Raw genomic sequence first — 21,233 nt, 5'->3', positions numbered from 1 at the left:
GTTTACAGATATGAAATCATGTAAGAAAGTCTATTAAATTCTTCATACTCATAGGAGTAAAGGTCAAAGTCCGTATTCAAAGCAAGACAAAGGAAATACCAAAGTTCACTTGAGCTTTTTTCATTTCACCCCCAAGAAAACAAAGAAGATGAGCATTTCAGGCAGGTGGAAAGCAGCAGCAAAAGCTGCTACAAGATGGGATTAGGCTCGTGCAAGGAGGATCAGCCTTAGGGAATACAATGACATCAGATTTTAGCCACAGGTTGGAGAGTGGTCCTGAAATAGCCAGATGGGCTATCTGGGCTTCAATTCAATGTTATTCACGGGCCACCTACTGCATGCCAGGCTCCGTGCCTGGCAGAGCAGAGCTCTGGGATGGACGCTGTTGACAGCTGCCTGGGCTGGCAGTAGTGATGACGCCCTTGCAGACCTTGCCTGCTTCTCCCTGCCCCAATCTTCAATCACAGAGGTCACAGGTCACACACTGCCCCGAATGGCAACTGTGAAATTAAGGGACCCGTGACAGCACGAGTTACCCCCAGACGAGGACGAGCTCAGGCGGGCTCAGCCCCATCACTCTCACAGCAACCTCTTGTGGTGCATTCTATCATTATGCCCATTTGATGGAAGAGAAAACTAAGGCTCAGTCAGAGTCGATGTGACTTGCCAAGATGACGCGGCTGCAGCAGGATCAGGATTTGAACCCAGGTCAGTCTGTCTCCAAGGCAGGTGCTCTTTCCTCCATACCGGGGTAGGCTACTGGCTTCTGAAAGGCACCGACAGGTGAGATGGACAATACCTGGCCTGAGTGTACCCATCACCATGGGAAATGGCAGGCAGAGACAGGTTGAGGGCCTGGGCAGGGACTGATCAGAAGGATGGTCCTTAAATAGAACTGGGGAGAGGGGAGAGGGAGAGACATGGGTCTGAGGGCATGGAGAACTCTGAGGTCAGCCTTGTGTCTGCCCACCTTGCCCTGGACCAACCTGTCTGTCTGTACCTTTCGACCTGAGAAAGAACCCTAGGCTGAGCTGGGTCAGATGCCTGAGGACCTGCTCTGCTACTGACTAGCTCTGTCACCTGGGACAAGGCACTCTACCTCTGGAGCCTCACTTTCCCTGTCTGTGAAATGGCCTCCCTCTCACCCAACTCGCTAGCTGTCTTGCGCACAAGGCAGGCGCTTAACACTGCATCATATGCTCCGGTGTGCTCTGGGCCTCCTTACCTCTATCATTCCCAACCCCTTTTCCGGAAATGGGCTCTGGGCTTGTCAGGATTCCAGCCAGCTGTCAACCCCACCCTGGCTGGCCAGTTAATGAGTGACCAGGGAGCTGGAACCCAACCTATAAAGAGCTGCCAGCTGGGGAAGCAGGTGGGAGCCTGGTGGACGGCGGGACCCAGAGGGAACGAGATGGCTCGCAGGGCGGCGTCAGGGCTGCTGCTGTGTGGGATTGCTGCGGTTTTCCTGGTACTGCTGCAGGGCGCACAGTCAGTCTACATCCAGGTTTGTCCTGAGAGTCCCCATGGTGAGAGGCTGGGATGGAGAGGGAACGCTGGGCAATTCACCGAGGATAGCTGAGGACCCAGGGCTCAGTCCAACACCCAGTCACAGCCCAGGGACACAGCGGGTGGGGGGGAGCAGCTCGGTTGTCAGTGGTGGCTATGATGGTGATGATAATAACAATAAATTATGGTCGTTCAGCATTGCTCTCCTCAAATGCCCCTCTCAGTCAGAGTTCAGATGTGGAACAAGACGTGATCCCTGCCCTTGAAGAGCCCGGAGGGCAGGGAGACTTCTTTTACGCTCCCACAACTCTCTGTATTCACCCATGTATGGGGAGGAGGGCGGAGGGTCACCAGAAAAAGTTGCCCTGGCTGGTAACTCGAGCTGACATTGCAGGATGAGCAGGAGGTAGCCAGGCACAGAGGTCACCGACTGCTCCAGACAGAGGGCACAGCATATGCAAAGGCCCAGAGAGAAGACAGCAGGGAATCTGGGTCTTCTTCCAGGGCAGCTGTGAGACTAGGAGTCTTCCGGAAACAGTGGCAGTCTTCCGGAAACTGTGGGTGTGGCAGGTTGCCGCTGGGCTCCTGGGTGGCACATTCCTGACTCTGGGCCGGACCTCCTGGGAAGGAATAAGGGAATCCTGAGAAGCAGTGTCAGCTTCCCCCTGCAGCCTTGGCTTTGGAGCCCAGCTGGCTAGACTAGGCATTGCCATCATTTTGCCATGTCAGTTCAAGGGCAATCATGCAGTTATCGAGGGTGCCCTGGGTACCAGGCACCAGGGAGCGGTGGAGTTTGATCATCTCCATTTGTCAGATGAGGCTCAGATTGGGGCAGAGATGGTCAGACAGTCGGGAAGAGCTAGGATTTGAACCGAAGTCCCCCGGCCTTCAAAGCCCATGCCTTGAACCAATGTGCTCCACGGCCCTGCTCGACCTCATCTCCCAGTTAGCCTGTGACACAGGGGGGTGTGAAGTGCCAGGCACCACCTTCCACGCAGGCAGTCTTCCGAGTGTGACCTTGACTTTCTCACTCCGTGAGAACAGGGAAGCTCTGGGGGCCCTGGGGAACCCTGGTCTCCTGGCAGTGCCCCACCCACTTCCTGCTCAGGTTTTGATGCCCTACCATCTCCTCTCCCTCCTCCCCCAGTACCAAGGCTTCCAGGTCCAGCTGGAATCGGTGAAGAAGCTGAATGACCTGGAGGGGCAATGGGTGCCCAGCCCTGACCTGCAAGCCCGGAGCGCCCGGCCCTCCATGTGCCACCACCCGGCCCTGCCACTGGACCTCCAGCCCATCTGTGCCTCCAGGGAAGCGGACAGCATTTTCCAGGCCTTGAGTGAGTCCCCCCACCCCTGGCAAGCCATCTGTCCCTCACTGTCTCTCCTCCCCAGACCCCAGCTCCTCTACCTCGTGTGGTTTCTGTTAAACACCCAGTGGCTGAGAACAGGGAGATTCAAGAAACTCAAGCCCCTGGCCTCCCCGGTTTGGGCACTGAAATCAGGCATGCCAGGAACTCCTTCAGTCCCCGGCCACCTGGACGGGGTGATCAGCCTACCTCCAAGACTACACAGATTGGGGGGAAGGGGACACAGGAAACGGACCCATAAAAACGACTGCAATGCAGTTGGATGATGGAGGAGGCACAGTGGGGACACGGGAGAGCGATGGCTCACGTCCACGGTGGCATAAGTGTTACTGAGTCCAACCGCACGACGGGCCAATAAATCAGAGACGAGGTGTTGAGGCATGGAATACAACTTTATTTGGAAAGCCAGCAGACCGAGATGATGGCAGACTAAGGTCTCCAAAAAACCATCTTATCGGGGTTTGGATGCCAGTTTCTTTTATAGAACAGAGAGGGGGAGGAGATGAGGAAGTAAAGTGAAAAGGCCATAAGTTTTGCAAATGCCCCTTGGAATGGCCGGCCTCTGGGAGGGGCTGTGCTAATTTCTTCTTTCTTGCAGGGTGGATGGGGTCAGGATGCTTCCCTGAACAATAGCACTTTGGTTTAACATTCAGGCAAAGGGGCGGGGTTCCCCAAGGCAGGCCATTATGTATAGACAGTATCCTTTTAGTGAACAAAAGCAGCGGAAAGAAAAGGATAAAGTAAAAGAAACAACAGATCCAACATGTAGTCAGACGTGGCTCTTCCCTGTTACATAACGGGATCTGAAAGGTTTCCAAGATGGGGTGACATCTGAGCTGAAATGTGAGCGATGAAACAGCTGGCCAGGAGAATGCGGCCACTGGCTAGTATTTGTTTGTTTCTTTTTTCCTTTTGATTTTATTGGAGTATCATTGATTTGCAACATTGTGTTAGTTTCAGGTGTACAGCCAAGTGATTCAGTTATACATACACATCTATTCATTCTTTTTTAGATTCTTTTCTCATGTAGGTTATCACAGAATATTGAGCAGAGTTCCCTGTGCTATACAGTAGGTCCTTGTTGGTTATCTATCTTATATATAGTAGTGTGTGTATGTTCATCCCAAGCTCCTGATTTATCCTTCCCCCACCACTCTTCCCATTTGGTAACCACAAACAAGTTTGTTTTCGACATGTTAAGTCTGTTTCTGTTTTGTGAATAAGTTTATTTGTAACTTTTAAAAATTAGATTCCACATGAGTGATAGCATAGGATATTTGTCTTTCTCTGTCTTACTTCACTTAATATGATAATCTCTAGTAGCTAGTATTTATTGAGCACCTACTAAGTGCCAGGCCCTGGGTCAATCCCAGGAGAGCCTGCGAGCGCTCCTCACAACCCCTCTGTCAGGCTGATACAGTCGAGCAGGCAGGAAAACTCAGGCAGAGTTTAAGTGACTTGCCCAGGCACTGCTAGGAGGACAGAACCTGGGACTTGAGCCCAAGCTGCTCACGCTTCTTCTAAACTTTCTTGCTCTTATTAATCTATGAGAAGGATGCCAGGCCCCTGCCTCAAACCCTCTCAGAAGCAGGCCTTCTCTGGCTGCCTGGTCAGTGGCTCCTTGGACCACAGAAGTTTCAGGTTCAGGTTCAGCTGACCAGTTTTCTCCTCTGCCCAGGGAGCATCGCTGCTGACGACTGTGAGCTGTGCGTGAATGTTGCCTGTACTGGCTGCAGCTAAGATGGCCTGGGTGCCCTGAGCCCACCCTGGACACCGTGCCTCCCCCCCCAAGCCCACTGCCTTCACAGCACCCACTCCCATCCAGGCTCTGGGGGTCCCCGCCCCCATGGGCATCCCCGCCCCCCACCCTGCCCTGCAGGGCCCGAGCAGGTGGACCCACGGTTGGAGGAGAGTTTGGCCCCCGAGGCAGCCCTGCTGCTGAATAAAGATTCCCCACCTATACACAGAGTCAGGCGTCCATTTGTTCATCCCCAGGAGCCATAGGCAGAGCTGCCTAGGAAGCTGGGTGGGTCGGACTCCTGAGTCAGGCATTTTCCCGGTTTCCTCGCCTGAGGAGTTGCTCCATTTCATATTGAAGGAGTGAGGCTCTGGGTGGAAATGAGTCGCCCATGATCACAGGGCTGGGAAGCCACAGAGGACCCAGACCCATCTGACCCCCCATGCTGAGCTCCAGGCCTGGCCCAGCCGCAGAGCCAGAGCTTCTGTGCTCCTGATGGGGCTGGGGGGAGGACGGGGGCCTCCGTCCCGTAGGTGGGACTGCGGTGGAGGGGGTGGAGGGAGGAACCACGTGGTGCCCCTTAGGGGCTGATTCTGCCCCCGGGCCTGCCTGAGTTCACCTTTACCCTCCTTCCTGGGCTCCCCGGGACTGCCTGGCCAGCTCCATATGGAAGGCCTTCCTTCCCTCCCTCCATCCTGGTGGCCCCAAGGAATATTAATAATACCAGCATCTATTGAGCATTTGCTATACCCTAGGTACTGTTCTAAACTCTTTGTAGGTATTAACTCACCAAGTCCTCACAACAGTTCAGTGAAGCAGATACTATTCTTATTACCTTTACGAATGAGGAGACCCAGGTACAGAGAGAACTAATTAGTCCAGGGTCACAGGCTCAGCAAAGTGGCAAAGCAGGCTTCTTCCCAGGAAGTCTGGGCCAGAGTCTATGCTCTGAACCATCATGTTATCACCTCCCTGTGACTCCAGGCCCCAGCTGCAGCTAATGACACCCAAGGGAGGATGCCCTGCAGCCACTGCTTTCCCCCAGGGGCCTTCAGTGCTCTAGTAAAGGCCAAGAGCCAGACTGGGAATTCCTGGGAGAAGGGCTTTCCACAGGGTGGCTTCCTCCCGGGCCTCTGTCCCGGGCAGCCAGAGAGGAGAAAAGCCAGGTACAAAGGGGCCATGCCCTCTGAACTCAGCTCCCAGGGCCAAGGCCATGGTGGATTCCCCCAGACCAGCTGCCCCGCCTGCCTGCCCAGCTGTGCTCAATCAACCTGTAACCTCCCAGCCTTCCAGGCCACACCCCTCGGAGCTCTGGCTCCTTCCTGTCCTCCCCCGACAGGCAAGTCTGGCTAGGGGCCTTTGCAATGCCTCCTGCGTCTCTCTGGGCCCCTCTCATCCCTCTATCATCACTGCCTCCCTCCCCGTCCCCATCCTCTCTCCCCGGTGAGGCCAGAGCTTCCTCCCTGCCCTGCATCCTGCAGGCTCTCCATGCCCACCAAGCCAGAGGAACATTGCAGTGCTGCTCCAACAGTGCCCCTCACCCTTCTGTGCCACCCTAGTACCAACTCTCAAGTCTAAACTGAGCCCACTCACCATCTGGCCTCGTCTCCCACCTGCCTGGCTGGGAAGGAGGCAAGAATGGGAACTGTCATTGAGTGAGCAACTGCTATGTGCCAGGCACAAGGCAGAGCCATCTAGACAGAAATAATAATAAAAATAACGGCATCAGCACAGTGCTCACTCACACTGGGCCTGGGGGAGCTCTAAGAGTTTTCCCTGTAGTACCTCATTTAATCTTCACTCACCCCTATGAAGTAGGGGAAAGAACAGGCTAAGTAACCTGCCCAAAGTCACACAGCTGGTAACAAGCAGTGCCTGGACTGACACCCAGAGAGTTTGGCTCCAGAGTAGGAGCATTAAATAGTTTTACCCCACCACCCAGCTCATCAAGCAACCCTGCAACCTTGGGAGGAGGGATCTCCCAAGAGATCAGGCGTGAGCAGGGGTGAGAGGAGCGGAGGACATAGTGAGAACTATGGCTTGGGGTGTGGGCCCTGGGGGGAGGGCAGGAGGCAGTGCTGAAGTGGTCCGCACGGGGCCAGATTCTGAGGCCCCTTGAACACTCTCCAGCCAGGGGCTGAACTCATAGCCCCTCAGTGCTTGTGTTGGTCATCCAAACCAGCACAGGAGCTCACGTGTGGCTTAGGGATCATGAAAGAAAAGCAGAAGTTCCACCTCCTCCATTGGTGGTCGTTGGATTCAAGTCTCCTCCGTGTCTGTGAGTGGCGGGCAGTACCGATGCTGGCTTAGCAGGAAGAGCAGGGTTCTTGCACTTAGCACACTAAACTCTGAGCTGGCGAGGGCAGGGTAGACATCCATAAAGTGGGATGAAAGAAGGAATGAAAGCAACACCAGGAGGACTCTGGAATCTGGTTTATTAGCCGCGGGTGGGGGTGGATCTTGGAAAGTACCGGCAGCTCCAGATCGTATGCGGGCAGGGGCTGGGCCTCCCCAGGCTGCCCTCTGGTTACTCCTCCATTCTGGGTAGGTGGAGCTGCGGGGAGGGGGAGCGGCCTGCAGGGGAGGGACAGAAGGTAGCGAGTACCCACCGCCCTAGCATCCAGCACAGGCAGCGTAGGCACAGATCTCACACGAGCTCGGATCCTCAGCGATGGCCTCTGGACAGGAGAAACGGGGCCCCGTGAGTGCAGCTTCCTCTGCCCAAATCTCCCGCCCTCCCTTGAGCCAGAGTTTGAACATCCACCACCCAGGAGAAACCCAGGCCTGTCCTCTCGGACCAGCGGTGCTTTCCACCCCAAACCAGGACACAAGTACTGTAAGCCAGCCAATCAGGGCGGAAAGCCTACCCAGAAAGGCGTTACAGCTGAGACCAGACAAACCGAGGGCTTAACAGACGCACCAAACAGAGCAGAGCTCATCCTCGGAATCCCACCAATCAGAACACATCTCTCCTTCAAGTGCCACCAATCAGGGAATTCCTGGACCCCGCCCTTCAGAGAGGGGGTTACTCACCGAGCCTCTCCAGGATCTCCTGTGCATTGGGTTCCTTGCAGAGAGGCTTGAGTTCTTCGGGAAACCTCGGGGAGCTACAGAGGATGGGAACGAGGGATCCACCAGTATTTCTAGGCCTCCTAGGCTCTTGGAGCTGCTGGAGGTCCTTGAGCTTCTTCACTGACTCCAGAGAAAAGGAGAACTCTCCATCCTGAGAGAGACATGTCCAGGGTGTGAGGCCAGGCTACAGCCTGCTCCCTGGCTGCTTCCCCAAGGACTGCCCCCTCTCCAGCCCCGGTGGCACTCAAACAGTGTTTGCAGCACACGGGAGCCAGGTGCTCCACTGCGGGGCAATATGAGATGGTCAGAGCTCAGAGCCAGACACTGGGTTTGAATCCTGGTTTTGCTCTGCGATCATGGACAGGTCATTACACTCTGGGAATCCTAGGGTCTGCCTGTTATATGAGGAATGGAGAAGACAGACGTGAAGCGGCAGGGACACAATAGGTGCCTATTAGTGGGAGTCACTGTGCTGATTTTTAGGGAGAGGCACAGAGCTGGGACCAAGGCTCAGGCATCCTGAAGCCACATGGCTCTCTCTTCACCCTTGCCTGAGAGCAGTGTGGGCTGATCCCTTGGCCCCCGGCTCCAGCCTGCTGCCTGGCTGATGTTTGAGAAGCAGTAAAAGGCCTCCTGGGGCCTGGCTGTGATAGAATGGGGCCCCTGATGAGTACCAGGCTGGCCTACGGCTGGCATCCACACCGATGGGCACACCCTTCTGTCAGGACCTCCAGGCTGTCCAGGTGATTCCTGAGACCCAGGTCAGGGCTTTGGCTGAGGAGGAAGGTCTGGAACTGAATCAAGCTCCTTCACTTCCCAACCATGTGCCCATGCCCAGTTACAGAATCTCTCTGAGGCTCTGTTTGACTCCTCTGAAAAATGAGACTAATAATCTCTCTTGCCACGGTGATCCTGGCATCTCAGTGACATACTGGAGGAGCCTGGTCATGGCAGGCATTCTGTAAATTGGCTAATCACCTGCCTTTCCCAAATTGTTTCTCTTTTCTCTACCTGATGTTCTTTCTCCAAGTTTGAAGAGGAAGGCGTAAGAGGCAGGACTGAGAAGGGGGTCCCTGGGGAAGAGTCAAGCCTTAGACATGCCCCCCACTCCATCCCCAGAGGGGTGCCCTCTCAGGGGACAGGCCCTGGGCCCTGGACATAGAGAGCCAGCTGGGCCACAGTAGGGACAGAGAACTTACCTTCACGGTGACTCCCCCTGCTAGGGCGGCCCAGGCCCCAAGGAGGCACAGTGCAGAGAGCAGGAAGATGTTCATGGCAGCAGCGAGAGAAAAGTGCTTGGCTCTGGATGCCAGGGGAAAACAGTGGGACTTTTAAAGAGGGCAGGGTTACTTAGTAACCCAGGAGTCTTTGCCAGTGTCTGATGTGCTTGCTTGTCAACTTAACCCTAATCAGATAAGGCTCAAGACAGCCCTGGCCAGTAAGAAATCAGTAGGGGGAGGCCATCAGAGCCCCAGCCCCTCCCTGGGCTCCCACTTTAACCCACGGCTGGGCTGGGTCCTGCATTCGAGACCAACCACTCACACTCACTGATGGCTCTGGGCCAGGCCATGTGCCAGGGTGGGGCTGCAGACCCAGCCTAGCCCTTAAAGAGGGAGGACCAGTGGGTGATTAGGGGACTAGGTGGGCATAAGGACCAGCCGGGTGGGGGGGGGGTGCAGTTCAAGAAGCTTTCCCAAAGGAGGTTTAGAGAATGGGTGGAATTTTTCTTAGAGAAGGGGCTGAGGGTAGAAGGCCATTTCTTGCAGAGGATACTACATGTGAGACAGCAGGGAGGTGAAATAGGCCTGGAACAATCAAGGAAATGTGAATAATTCAGCCTGCGGGGAGGAGGAGGTTGCCAGGGGGCTTCAAGTGTTAAGAAATGAGATTACCAAGGCAGGCATTAGGTTTGGCCCTGTGACTTTGAGGAAGGACTCAGCTCTGCCATCCACAGGCCTGGTTCGAGTCCCATCTACTGCCCCATTCCTATGTGTGTGAATCTGGACAAATTGTTTCCCTCTCTGAACATCAGGACCCCTTGTATCCTCTCTGGGGACCAATATAATAATACGTACCTCGTGGGGTTATTTTGAGAATTAAATGAGGTTATAAAAATGCTTACCTCAATGCCTGGCATACAGAAAGCACTCAGTAAAAGATCCTTCAGTTGTTATTACTTTGATCAACAGCCACAACAGCTTTTGGTCCCTGTTGGCACCTCTGGAGACCATCTGCCTATCTGAGCCACAGCCTGTTCTCATACGGTGCTGGGCCTGCTATCCTGCCTGTCCTGCAGCCTCAGATCATCCTTGGATGTGCTCTCCCCACTCCCTCCTGATTCCCTTGCCCCCTGCCTCTCTAACCATCCCCCCCACCACCTGCCTGCACCGTGTCCCTCCTCTTCCTGCTCTATTTCCCCCAACTAACTCAGCCTAATATCCCCCCACCCTGGCCTTTCCTGCCAGGCTCAACTCTCCCAGCATCCCTGCCTTTGAATATGCTACTCCATCTGCCTGGAAGGCTTTTCCTTCCTTGTCACTAGGTGAACTCCTACTTAAACTTTAAGGCCCAGATCAAATAACCCCCACTGCATCCTCAGCTAAATAACCTCTCTTTGTTCTCACAGAACAAGATACATTCCCCTACTGGGGATCTTGTTGAGTTGGATTACTTGGGTGTGTGTCTCTGCCCCTCTAGACTCTGACCCCCATGAGAACTATACCCCAGCATAGCGTGTGTTCATTGTATTCTTTTGTGAGCAGAGCCTCCAGGACATGGAGGAAGGGAAGCCCTGGGAGCTGCTTTGTTCTAATTTACAAACCAATCTGGCTGCAAGCCTGGATGGCTCCAAAGAAAGGGGTGGGGGTGGGAATCCCTGTGTGGTAAAAGTCAACACTGCAGGGGAAATTGGAGGGAACTTCAAAGGGGTTCAGCCCAAGGGATGGGCAGGAGACACTTGGTCACCTTGCCCTCTCAGGCTAGTCCTCAGAATCAGACTAAGATTCCCTCCCTTTTCTAGTGTGTGTGTGTACACTGAGGAGTGTGTGTAAATTGAAGTGTGTTAGTATATGCGAGGTGTGTGTGTGTATACGCTGAAGTCTACATGTCCCGTCCAGCCACATGGTGGCCGCTGCTAGCTGAGAGCTGGGTGGGAATGAGCCCCAGCAGAGGGTTAGGGATGGGATAGGGTACCTTAAGGTTACGGATGGAGTTTGGGTTGAAGGTGAGGCTAGAGATACACATAAGGGTAGAATGTATTGTGATTGGGATGGTGGTGAGCACAGGTAGAGATCAGGAATGCAGCTGAGGCTGGTGCTGGGGTTGGAATTGGGGTTGAGTGGACTTGAGCTGGGTTAGGGTGAAAGCTGGGTTAAGGTCAGTCTTAGGTTACCAACTGGGACTGGAGTGACATTAGGGCAAGATGAAGTAGCAGATAGTGATATGAGTTCAAGTTAGGACTCAGATTGGTGTTTGGGTCAGGGTCAGGATGGAGCTGAGCTCAGGCGTGGGGTAAGGGTCAGGGTTAGGTTTGGAATCAGGGGTGTAGCTAGGATTGGGTCGATGTGGGGATTGTAGCTGACACAGAGGTTGGTTTGGGGTTAGCTTAGGGTTCTGTGGTAGGGTTAAGGTGAAAGCTCAGTCTGCAGTTTAAGTTGGAGGTGTGAGTGGGGTCAGGTTTATGACTGGGGCTGGGTCTGGGGTTAAGTGTGGGGCTCAGGCTGGACTGGGGTTTGGTTTAGCATGAAGGATGGGGTTCGGCGCGGCCACTGTGGGCTGCAGGAGCCCCGTTTCTGGCTCCCTTTGGCTTTTCAGTCTTTCCCCTCCTAAGTTACAGTGGGATTGGGGGTAAAGGGAGGGGCCTCTGGTTCCTGAAGCCTCTTTCTCCCATAACCCCTTAGCCGGGGCTTACCTGCTGCAAGGCTGGGGTGGAGTGGGTGTGTGGGAGTGATGTAGCTCCACACTGTGGGAAAGAGGAAACGGCTCCTAGGTCTCAGCACTTTGGGCCCTGCCCTACCCAACCCTACCTATGACATCTCCCCTGGGAAATGGGAACAAACACCCCTCCCTCCCCTGCCAATTCCCTGGCCCAGCCTGGGCCCAGGTGTGAGTTCAGACCCCCTCCCTCCTCTCTGCATCGAAGCTGCTGGATCTTGGGGTCCTCTTGGAAGCCTGGGGTTCTGGATCGCCCCAGGCCCCCACCTGAGTCCTGTGGCCTTGGTTCCCCAGCACCCCAACACCCCTCATCATTTCTTACGGGTGGCGAGTGGGTCTGGGTTGTTTGGGCGCCTCACATCCAAGGCCACCCCTTCTGGCAAACTCTCACACCTCCATAGCCTCCCAGGCCATGCCACCTCTACCTGCCTCCCCACCTGAAAACCCATCAGTGGCTGCCCCAAACCTTCAGAAGGAAGCCCAGACTCCCTGGCCTGGCATTCGAGGCCCATCATGGTCAGGCCCCTGCTCTCCCTTTGCCCAGAATCCCGAAAGACTCCCTAGGAGTGGGCCAGGAAGAAGGGGCCCATACCTGGGGTGCTGTAGGTGAAAAAGCTCCAGCTTTGGAGCCAGGCAGCCCTGGGTTAGAGTCCTAGCTCCATCAGTGAACAGCTGTGTGCCTTTTCTGAACCTCAGTTTTTGCATCAGAAAAATGGAGACAATAGCAACTACACTGTGAATTTTGGGTTGCCAAGAAAACTTTCCTCACTGACTTCCAGCCCCAGCAAGCCTGTGTTAAGACCATCCCCACCACCTCTGGGCTCCACCAGCCTCCTATACTTTCCCCTTACAAAACCTACCAAACTATTTGTCCTGCCCACTTTCCTACGAGCTTCTGAGAGCAGAGCCTGTGTCTTGCTCCATCGTGGCCCCAGTACCCATACAAGGCCTAGCGCTTAGTGGGTACCCCTGATCTCTCAGGAGACCAGGAAGGCTGTGGTATTAGTAATAATCATAACATTAATGATAGCAGCGAACGTTGATCAAGCACTCTGTCTAGGCTATGTGCTTTACAGGTGTGAAAACCAGACCCAGCCCTGCAGCCCAGCCACCCCTCACCCGCTGCTGGCAGTTGCCTGCTGTCCGGCCGCCCTCTGTTCTCTGTGAGGATGCTGATGCCATTCCTTTTGGCCTAGAGATTGTTGAACTCTTGTGTTTGGGTGACCTCGTCATGGTTCCAGTGTGCCTGTTAAAGTTGGGTCCACTGAAGCCCAGCCCTCCCAGGCCTGGCTCTGCTTCCCTGCAGGCTGGAGGCCTCAGCTGACCCTAGGAAGAAAGGCCTGGAACAGAGCCCTGGTGGGAGTCTGAAGACTCCCATATTGATCTGTGTAACCATGAAGAGGGTGTGGCCCACATTTTACAGCCTCTGCACCCTGCTTGCATATGTGTCCTGGAGGTTCTTCTGAGAGCCCAGAACTGCCTGAGGAAGGCATCACGATGTATGTGAACCTCCCAATAGCTCTGGGAATACATAAGAAATCACTATAGAACCCCATTTTATAGGTGGGCACACTGACGCTCAGAGGCCCAGAGAGGGTAAGAAACCATGACTTTCCCGAGAGTGCGGACAGAAGCTCTGGGAGCAGTTTCACTGGTGGCTCTCTGCATGAGGGCACCCAGCCAACGGAGAGCGAAGCACAGACACAAGTGTTGGGCTAGCTCAGCCTAGAGGAAGGCACAACTTTTCAGACTCATTGCCAGGTGGACTTGGCACCAGCTGCAGTCACAAAGCTGTAAATTCCAGAACAGAGGCCAGTTCTCACAAGTGCCAAAGAAAAGCTAAACTATTCGGTTCATACCTCCTGTCCTGTCTTCCTAGCCCCAGACCCCCATCTTTGGGGAAGGAGAAGAAGAAAGGCACAACCACTGAGTCAGATCCTGTTTTACAGGGCAGCGATACCCATTGTACAGAGGAGGAAACCAGGCTCCTGGGAGAGTGCCCAGGGCCACAGAGAAAGTGGATGACCGAGTGGGAATTTGAAGCCTGTTGGCTTGAGTCCAAGTCCAGGCGGGGTTGGAGGGCTCTCTCCCCTCCCCCAGGCTCTGGGGTGGCCAGGATCTTTCCTGTGATGCTCTGGGGGGCAGGTGGGGAGTGGACAGAGGGTATGTCTGGTTGTTTGCTCAGCAGTGTCATCTCACATCCCCATGGCCTGGCCAGGACAAGGCACTGGGGGAGCTCCATTCACCATCTGCTCCCCACATGGCAGGGCTTCCTCCCCACACCCCCTGGCCTGCTCTGGGCATTGGCCACGAAAACAACCCATCACACCCAAAGGCTGTCAGGGAAGGAGGGAGACCCACCTGGAGCTCCTGCCATGTGCCCCAGAGCCCACAGGGTAAAGGGAGGATAGGACATGGGCACAAACTCCCTGGGGCTCCGCAGGGAGAAAAGGTCCCCCCGTGGCCAGGTCTGGGGATGCTTGCCAGACCAGGTGGCATTTGAACTGGGAGGATTTGATCAATGGGAGGATTTGGACCCACAGAGATGGGGGCTATATCGCAAAGGCCTGGCAACAGGAAGCACACAGGGGAAGGGAGGAAGGATGGGCTGAAGCAGAAAGTGTGTCAAGAGGGGCTGTGGGTGGGCAGCCAGAGGAGGCTTTAAACACCAGGCTAAGGCATTTTGCCCTTCACCCGGTGACAGTGGAAAGCTAGGGGAAGACCATGAGAAGAGCTGTGATTTAGAAAGATCATCGTGGCCCTTGGTGTTGGAAGCAGACTGTCTAGGTATGGCTGCTGCACTGGTCCAGGAGGGAAGGGGTGTGTTCCACCCCCAGCAGTACCCTGGGAGGGCCAGAGGTGATTGGAAGGATGGTGTGCAGGGGAATCCATGGGTCTTGACGTGTGCAAGAGAAGCAAGGGAGGAGGACAGACAAGGAAGGCAGATGGGTCATTGGGACCAACGGTGTGCCAGGGCCCGTGCTGGCTGCTTCCATCTGACTTCTCATGGATGACCCCATCAACACTTTAATCCCATTATACAGATGAGGAGACTGAGGCTCAGAGAGAGCAATGTCTTGCCCAGATGGAACTTTAGGTTCTTTTGACTCCAGAGTTCGTGTTCTTTCCATTGCCTCATGTATTTTTCTGGCCTTTGACGCCTGCAGAAAACACAATCAGCCACAGGCCAGCAACTCACAATGGACCAGCTTCTGGTCTGGCCAGGAAGCTTTGCGGGGTGCAAGGAGGAGGGTAGGAGCTGCCTGGGGGCAGGAGCAGGTATAGATAGATCTGGGATCCAGTCCAAAGGGCCACAGTGGGGAGGAGCAGTGACAGCGGCCAGGCCAGGGATGTGATGAGAAAAGGGGAAGAATTCATCTGTATTGGACTTGCAGGGCCTCACCCTGAGTGTGCCTGGGAACGCGGCTCTATCTCAGGCAAATGTCTCCAGGGACGTGGGCTGCTGGGGAAGACTCCAGTGGCTAACAAGGTTGGGAAGGGAGGAAGAAGCCAGAACATGAGTGGGGAGCCATCCCGCCCTCCCTGCCCTGGGCAGAATGCCTTCTCTCCTGTCTGTGGCTTATGATCATGTACAGACACACTGAGGCACATAGTCGCAATCACGCAGGCGACACAATCACATATCCAGGCACAGACACATGAGCACACAAGACACACAAGCACAAACATACAAGGTCTGGCTCACACACACACACGGAGGGCCTCATGAGCACAATCGGAGTCACACAAGCACTCACAGTTACCCTGACTTATAGGACCTACACCCCACCCCCCCCAGTCACAGAGTTCATGTACTCACATGCTCTCACACGGAACCAGAGGACCGTTCCCAGGAAGGCCTCTGCCTATGGACGTCACTCAAGCATGGGAAGGGTGGGAAGTGCCCTTGGACGTCTTTATTGCCATTGTTTGGGACAGGAAGTTGCCTCTCTGACATTCTGGGGGCTGCGTCATGAGAGGGGTGGCCTTCACCCAGTGACATCAGCTCAGGCCCCGTGCTAGGGTAGGGTGGGTTGGGATGGGTGTGGTGACTGGCCCTGAGGGAGGTCAAGGGCAACTGGGGAGTGCTGTGGAAGAGGCCATAGGCCTCGGTGGGAAGAGCAGACCGGAATAAGGCAGCTCTGGGTTCCCGTTCCCTTGCCAACCTCTCAATGATGGTGACCTGGGGCAAATGACTTCACCTCTCTGAGTGGCAATGTCCAGCAGTAAAAGGAAGATAATGACACCAACCTCCAAGGCAACTGGGAGTGCTAACTCAGATAACTGCTGTCAAGTACTGGGCACAGGGCCTGGCAAATAGTGGCAATAATCATGTTTGAGACGGCCCCGGGACTCGCTGTGTGAGTGTGTGCGGGCTCAGAGGCAGGGCTGGGAGGACAAGGGTAGACGCCCCTTGTCCACGTCTGCAAGGGTAGACGTGGCAAGGTGTGTGGCAGGCCCGGCCACTTGCCTAAACAAGACATCAACTGGTCCCAGGAATGCAGAGCCTCAGGAAACTCAGAGCCGGGGTTGATGGTAGGGTGACCTTCCCCACCCTAACCTCAGAGTAGCTGACAGTGGGCATCAGGAGGGCTGGGCCCAGGCAGCAGACTCAGAGGCCACTCTGCAGTGGGCCTCCCAGTATGTTTATCACCAAGGACTAGAGGGCTCCTTGGCTCCCTCCAGCAAGCTCTGATGTGGGAGCAGAGACTGAGGGCTGGCCGCTGGGGTCCCTATCTGTCTGTAGGAGCTCCCAGCTCTGGGGGCTGCAGAGGAAGAGAACACAGCCCCTGTGGTAAAGGAAACCTTCCAAACAAGGAAAGGCACACAGCTGGCAGCCCTGCGCCCTCTGGTGGCCTCCGGTGCTCACTGCAGCCTCATGGCTTTGTTCTAAGGCTCCCCGTTCTTTGCCCTGTAGGGGCTGACAGCACAGCGCACTGCAGTGTAGACACTGGGGCTGGATGGCCTGAGTTTGAAATCCCGGCTCTCCTGCTCCAGCTATTATTACCTCTACCACTTATGAGCGATGACCCTGAGCAGGGGACTTAATCTCTCTGTGGCTCAGATTTTTCCTTTGCAATAGGTTGATAACAATAGTATCTACCACACAGTTGTTCTGAAGGCGAAATCTGAAAACCCACAAGTACTTAGAGTAAGTAATGTGAAGTAACAAGGAATACATGGTGGCTGTCCTACTCTGGACTTCCAGGGTCAGCGTTGCTGAAGGCACAGCTTGAGAGCTGGGTCGAAGCAGCCTTGACCAGGGGTTAGACACCGGCTCTGGTGCACTTACCAAATGTGTGCTTTGCACATGTTGACTAGTTGCTTACCATGTGAGGGAGAGACACAGGGAGTTAAGTCCAAAATCCTCTGGAAAACGCTTTAGGAAGGCACCACACTGGGGAGAAACACACCATCTCAATAAGCCCAACATGGCCATTTTTCCTAATTCTTGGTTACAGTCCGTCTTTGAAGTAGCTGGCTTGCATCCAAGTGCAATGTTGTACAGAATGTGTATCTTTACCCACTGGAACGACACTCAGTGGTGAGATGCTCAGGCATAGAGGTACCTGGAAGTAGACATCAGTTACGGTCTCAGGTTTGAATCTTCCAACTCGTACTCACTGAGGGCCACACGTTCATCACAAGTTCATCACTTGCCCACCACAAGGCTTTCCTAAGCCAATGCCCTAGCCTCAGCATGACCTAACTGCTCACCACCAGAATCTTGCCTTGCCAGGAGGCATCTTCAAAGTAGCTTCCCTGGGCAAGTTCCCTGGGCTGGCATTTGCTCCCTGTCCTGGGTAAGTCTGTACCCCCTACAGCCAGGAACTGTGGCTTTTTCATCTCTAGATTTCTCATGGGAAGGGCTGACACAGTGTGGGCTCAGCAAATGTTAAGAAGCTCCACTTTCACCTTTTGGAAAGAGCACTGTGGGAAGGCAGTGCTGGGGACAAGACTAGGGTCCAGGGTAGGGGTAGGGACAGGGGTATTCCACTGGAAGTAATAGAGGATGGTGTAAAAAACATGACGTTGGAGTCAAATGATCTGGATTCAAACCTTAGCTCTACCACTTGCCAACAAAGGATCTGGGGAAGCCATTATACCTCTACTTGAGCTGTTCCCACATGTAAGATGAGGATAACAAGATCTACTTAGCACAGCATGTAGCACATACTGAATACTTTTTATGTTCCAGATGCTGTCCTAAATGATTATTAATTTAATCCCTCTACAACTCTAGGAGGTAGGTATTATTCTCATTTTATAGGCACTGTAAATGAGGAAAATGAAGCTCAGACAAATGAAATAATTTCCTCATGTTCACAGAGCAAGTGAGATGTTCAATAAACAGCAGCAATGACTGTTCCCAGACAGCAGTACATGGGACACAATCTCTGAGACCCCAAGGAATGACTAACTCCAGGCTTTCTGCTTCTGGACTAGCTCCAATCTTGTTCCCTCAACTGCAGCAAATGACACAGACCAATTGGTGTTGTAAATAGAGTTAACATAATATATTTATTTTAAGTGCCATTCATGCATATCACTTCTGGCAGCAACAATCCTAATGACACTTGGGATATTTCTTTACAGCACTAAACAGTTACAAAGAATGGGTGCCGTTCATCATAGAGGCAAAATATGAAATCGTGCAATAGCAAAACTGTAGAAACATTAAAACACTGACTGTCCAACAGCAGTACAGAGAGCAGATTGTGTTTGCACAAAAAGCCAATGCATTTTCATCACATATATACAATATAGATATGTACACATCACCCTCTGAATGAACAATATCAAAATACTCTATTCCATTTGAAATAATCCCCAGATTGATTCCCTCCCACTTCAAAGGACATCTGAGAGACATGTATTTACAAGAACATACATGAATACATTTACATTTCAAAAACTGCCACAAATGCCAGTCGGATTATTCTCCTGGACAGAGTACCCCCATTTGATTGTATGTATTTATGATTCTTTTCCCCAAAAGTCTTCAGTCAATTTAAGCCCAAGACAGAACTTGCTCTGCATTTACAACTACCAACTGAGATGGCCACTAGAGGGAGTGCTCTGCACCTCACTAGAGAGCCTTGTCTGGCTGGAGCCCGTGAGAAAGCCTGTCCTGGGCTCCCTGGCCACATGAATCACTAGTGTGGGATGGGTCTGGATGGAGGCTCTGCCTCCAGGGCCATTCATGGTAAGTTCAAATTCTCACAAAAATATTGATCACTGCAAATCAGTAAATAACTGCCAAATGGGAAATTAGCTTCACACAATTTGTAACATCTTCATCAGCGGTTTCTACTTGAATCACTCAGTATAAGCTACTGCATTCTAATACCCAAATTTTTTAAAGTGCACACTGCTACCCACGCAATTTATAGTTTCAAAACAGCTATTTTGGTATCTAGAGAACTGTGACTTGAGCAGACTACTGAGAATCGCCCCCTTTTTTCCAAGCTTTTACTCTGCAGGCTGCTATCTCATCTTGATTGGCTGCCTTTCCAGAATCCTCTGATTTTTACTGATCCAAGAGGCTGGAACTGAGTTTCCTTTTTCATGCCAAGCAGGATCCAAACAACAGGAATATAAAGCCCTTCCCTCCTCCCCAACCTCACCAGCCTTTACCATGGCTGGCTTCCCAGTGATTCATTCAAGGCAACAGTCCACTAAAAAAAATACCCAAAGACATTCGCAAACACTCTCACATACACACATAGAGAAACAAAGGTGTTTGTTTAGTTCAAGTAGAGATTACTCAACCACAGAATCAGTAAGGGTAATTAAAGTGACTTAATAAGCATGGCTGATGAGACTAGAGATGCTAAAAAGCAACCAGTGAGCAGTTAGTACTCCTTGATTTGATGGAACATCGTTTCCCCATTAGAACTGAAAACTTCTGTTTTTCCCGGTCTAAAGAACCAATTCAAAATCTATTCATTAAAAAAAGAAATCTCATTTCTCTTAGTTTCATTACAAAACTAAGACAATCAATCCATGCAAAGTAACTGCGAAATAAAACAAACAACTAATAAAACCCCCTAAGAGGCAGGCTGCATTTCAAAGAAAGGAACCAAACGTCATGCATACATAGACACAAAGGACAAAAGAAACAGCAGGCCACTCAACAGTAACTGCACTGAAGACTGAGGCAAAATAAAATCCATGTGTGGCTCTACCATCCTTTCAGTGCTTCCTAAATGGAAAGAGAATGAGGGGGAAACTTGCTATACAAACACTGCCCTGCTGTTCTGTTGCCCAAATGAACTCTGATTCAAATTCCAGAAAATCCTATTTAGCAAATAAGTCTCAATTAGCAGGAATGCAAAGATAGAGAATATACTCACATGGCAGGAGTAATGATAAAGAGAATGACACAATCTCTCTCTGATTGTCTTGTCTGTAAACTCTTATCAAGAAAAATAATTCTGTGCTTTCAGACACTGCATTTCTCCTTAATGAACCCAAGAGGAGTTGACCATTCACAAAAGATAGCAATAAATATTAAAATAACACTTTTGAATAATAAATACATAAGTGAATGTGGAGACATTGATTTGTTTCAAAAGCCAAGCAGTGCCCAGCTTCTAATCAAACACATTTAGAACTGGCATACAATGCAGACTTAGAAAAACAGATGCTGACACGGTGCAACATGAACTCTAGAATCCCCCAGGCATCAAGAAAACATCTGGTCAGTCCTTCATGCTGCTCAGGAACAACATGCCCCTTTGGACTGTTTGGAGAGTATCAAACTCTGGGTTCTCTGGCTTACCGAGTAGAACTCAATACTCACATTTCCAAAAAAGATTAAATAAGGGGAACTGGGCTTTGAAAAATCTATTTCCTTTCAGTTGCCTACATCAGTTAAAAGCATCCTGCCAAAAATAGCCTAACAAGGAATAAAAACTCACAGTAACTTTCTTTTCAAGACATAATAATCCAATTAGAAAAAATTGAAGCCTTTCAATAATTTTTGTACATGTATTTACATATATGCATCTATAAACTGCTTGCAGCAAAATAGGCTCTGTCTGAAAAATCAGTCTGGCACTTGTGGTCAACATCAAACTGACACAAATATGCAAAAGCCGTTCAAATCACACAACAATTAGGAGCTACATAGGGCAGCTGGCAGGGAGACAAACATGTAGTACTTGTCTGGGTCAGATAAAAGCAGTAAGTTATCCAGCTAAAATCTTTTTGATTGTCTTCAAAAAAAATTTCAATAACATTGGTAAAATGATTAGAAACTTTGTTTTCTCAACTGGATTCTCTCAAACCTTTCCCTTCACTGCACAGAAAGGTAATGCTTGGGTCTGTCTGGTGCCTTGAGAAACAGGCTCTACACAATTGAATCCCAATCAAAGTCATCCTGGATGTCATCTGGAGGCAGAGAGCGCCGCATTTGGAAGGCTTGGGAAGGCATCATGTGCTGCTGGTTCATGGCTCCGTGATGGCCTGGAAGGAAGGAGGCAATGTCAGCAGTGACTTGGGAGAGAATAAAGGAAGAAAGAAACACACACCTATTGAACACTTCCTATGTATGCCAGGAACTCAGAGCATATGCTCTCACTTACCCACCCAAAAGCCTCTACAAGGTGGCTCTT

The 21,233-nt window shown here is 52.1% G+C and overlaps 3 protein-coding genes across 17 annotated transcripts in view; 1 reads left to right on the top strand and 2 right to left on the bottom strand.

Annotated features, from left to right (window-relative positions):
- The first annotated feature begins 1,411 nt into the window (after nt 1–1,411).
- Nucleotides 1,412–4,610, top strand: GUCA2B (guanylate cyclase activator 2B). Its single transcript, XM_059046248.2, has 3 exons — nt 1,412–1,504; nt 2,654–2,840; nt 4,549–4,610. Exons 1-3 carry the CDS (start codon nt 1,412–1,414, stop codon nt 4,608–4,610), a joined length of 342 nt encoding a protein of 113 aa, XP_058902231.1.
- A 2,592-nt stretch (nt 4,611–7,202) lies between these two features.
- On the bottom strand, nt 7,203–15,460 carry GUCA2A (guanylate cyclase activator 2A). 2 transcript variants are annotated; one of them, XM_067011865.1, is made up of 5 exons: nt 15,434–15,460; nt 11,591–11,641; nt 8,880–8,982; nt 7,642–7,831; nt 7,203–7,286 (listed from the first exon to the last, which is right to left on the bottom strand). In XM_067011865.1, the coding sequence occupies exons 3-5, from the start codon at nt 8,952–8,954 to the stop codon at nt 7,222–7,224; spliced, it is 330 nt and encodes a 109-aa protein (XP_066867966.1). In that variant the 5' UTR covers nt 8,955–8,982; nt 11,591–11,641; nt 15,434–15,460; the 3' UTR covers nt 7,203–7,221. The 2 variants fall into 2 exon arrangements, with proteins under 2 accessions (XP_066867966.1, XP_058902232.1); XM_059046249.2 differs by lacking the exon at nt 11,591–11,641 and having other exon boundaries at nt 15,434–15,459.
- Nucleotides 15,461–18,116: 2,656 nt separating this feature from the next.
- FOXJ3 (forkhead box J3) overlaps nt 18,117–21,233 on the bottom strand; it is a 133,627-nt gene continuing 130,510 nt past the window's right edge. For all 14 annotated transcript variants that reach the window (XM_059046216.2, XM_059046191.2, XM_067010024.1 and 11 more), the window contains one exon: nt 18,117–21,084. In XM_059046216.2, coding sequence (XP_058902199.1) covers nt 20,969–21,084 — 116 coding nt within the window. In that variant the 3' untranslated portion in view covers nt 18,117–20,968. The remainder of the gene's footprint in view (nt 21,085–21,233) is intronic.

This window comes from Kogia breviceps, chromosome 1 (assembly GCF_026419965.1).
Source record: "Kogia breviceps isolate mKogBre1 chromosome 1, mKogBre1 haplotype 1, whole genome shotgun sequence".
Classification (NCBI taxonomy): domain Eukaryota; kingdom Metazoa; phylum Chordata; class Mammalia; order Artiodactyla; family Physeteridae; genus Kogia; species Kogia breviceps.
Note: the sequence above shows the minus strand (reverse complement) of the source record. Positions and strands in the feature narration are given on the sequence as shown.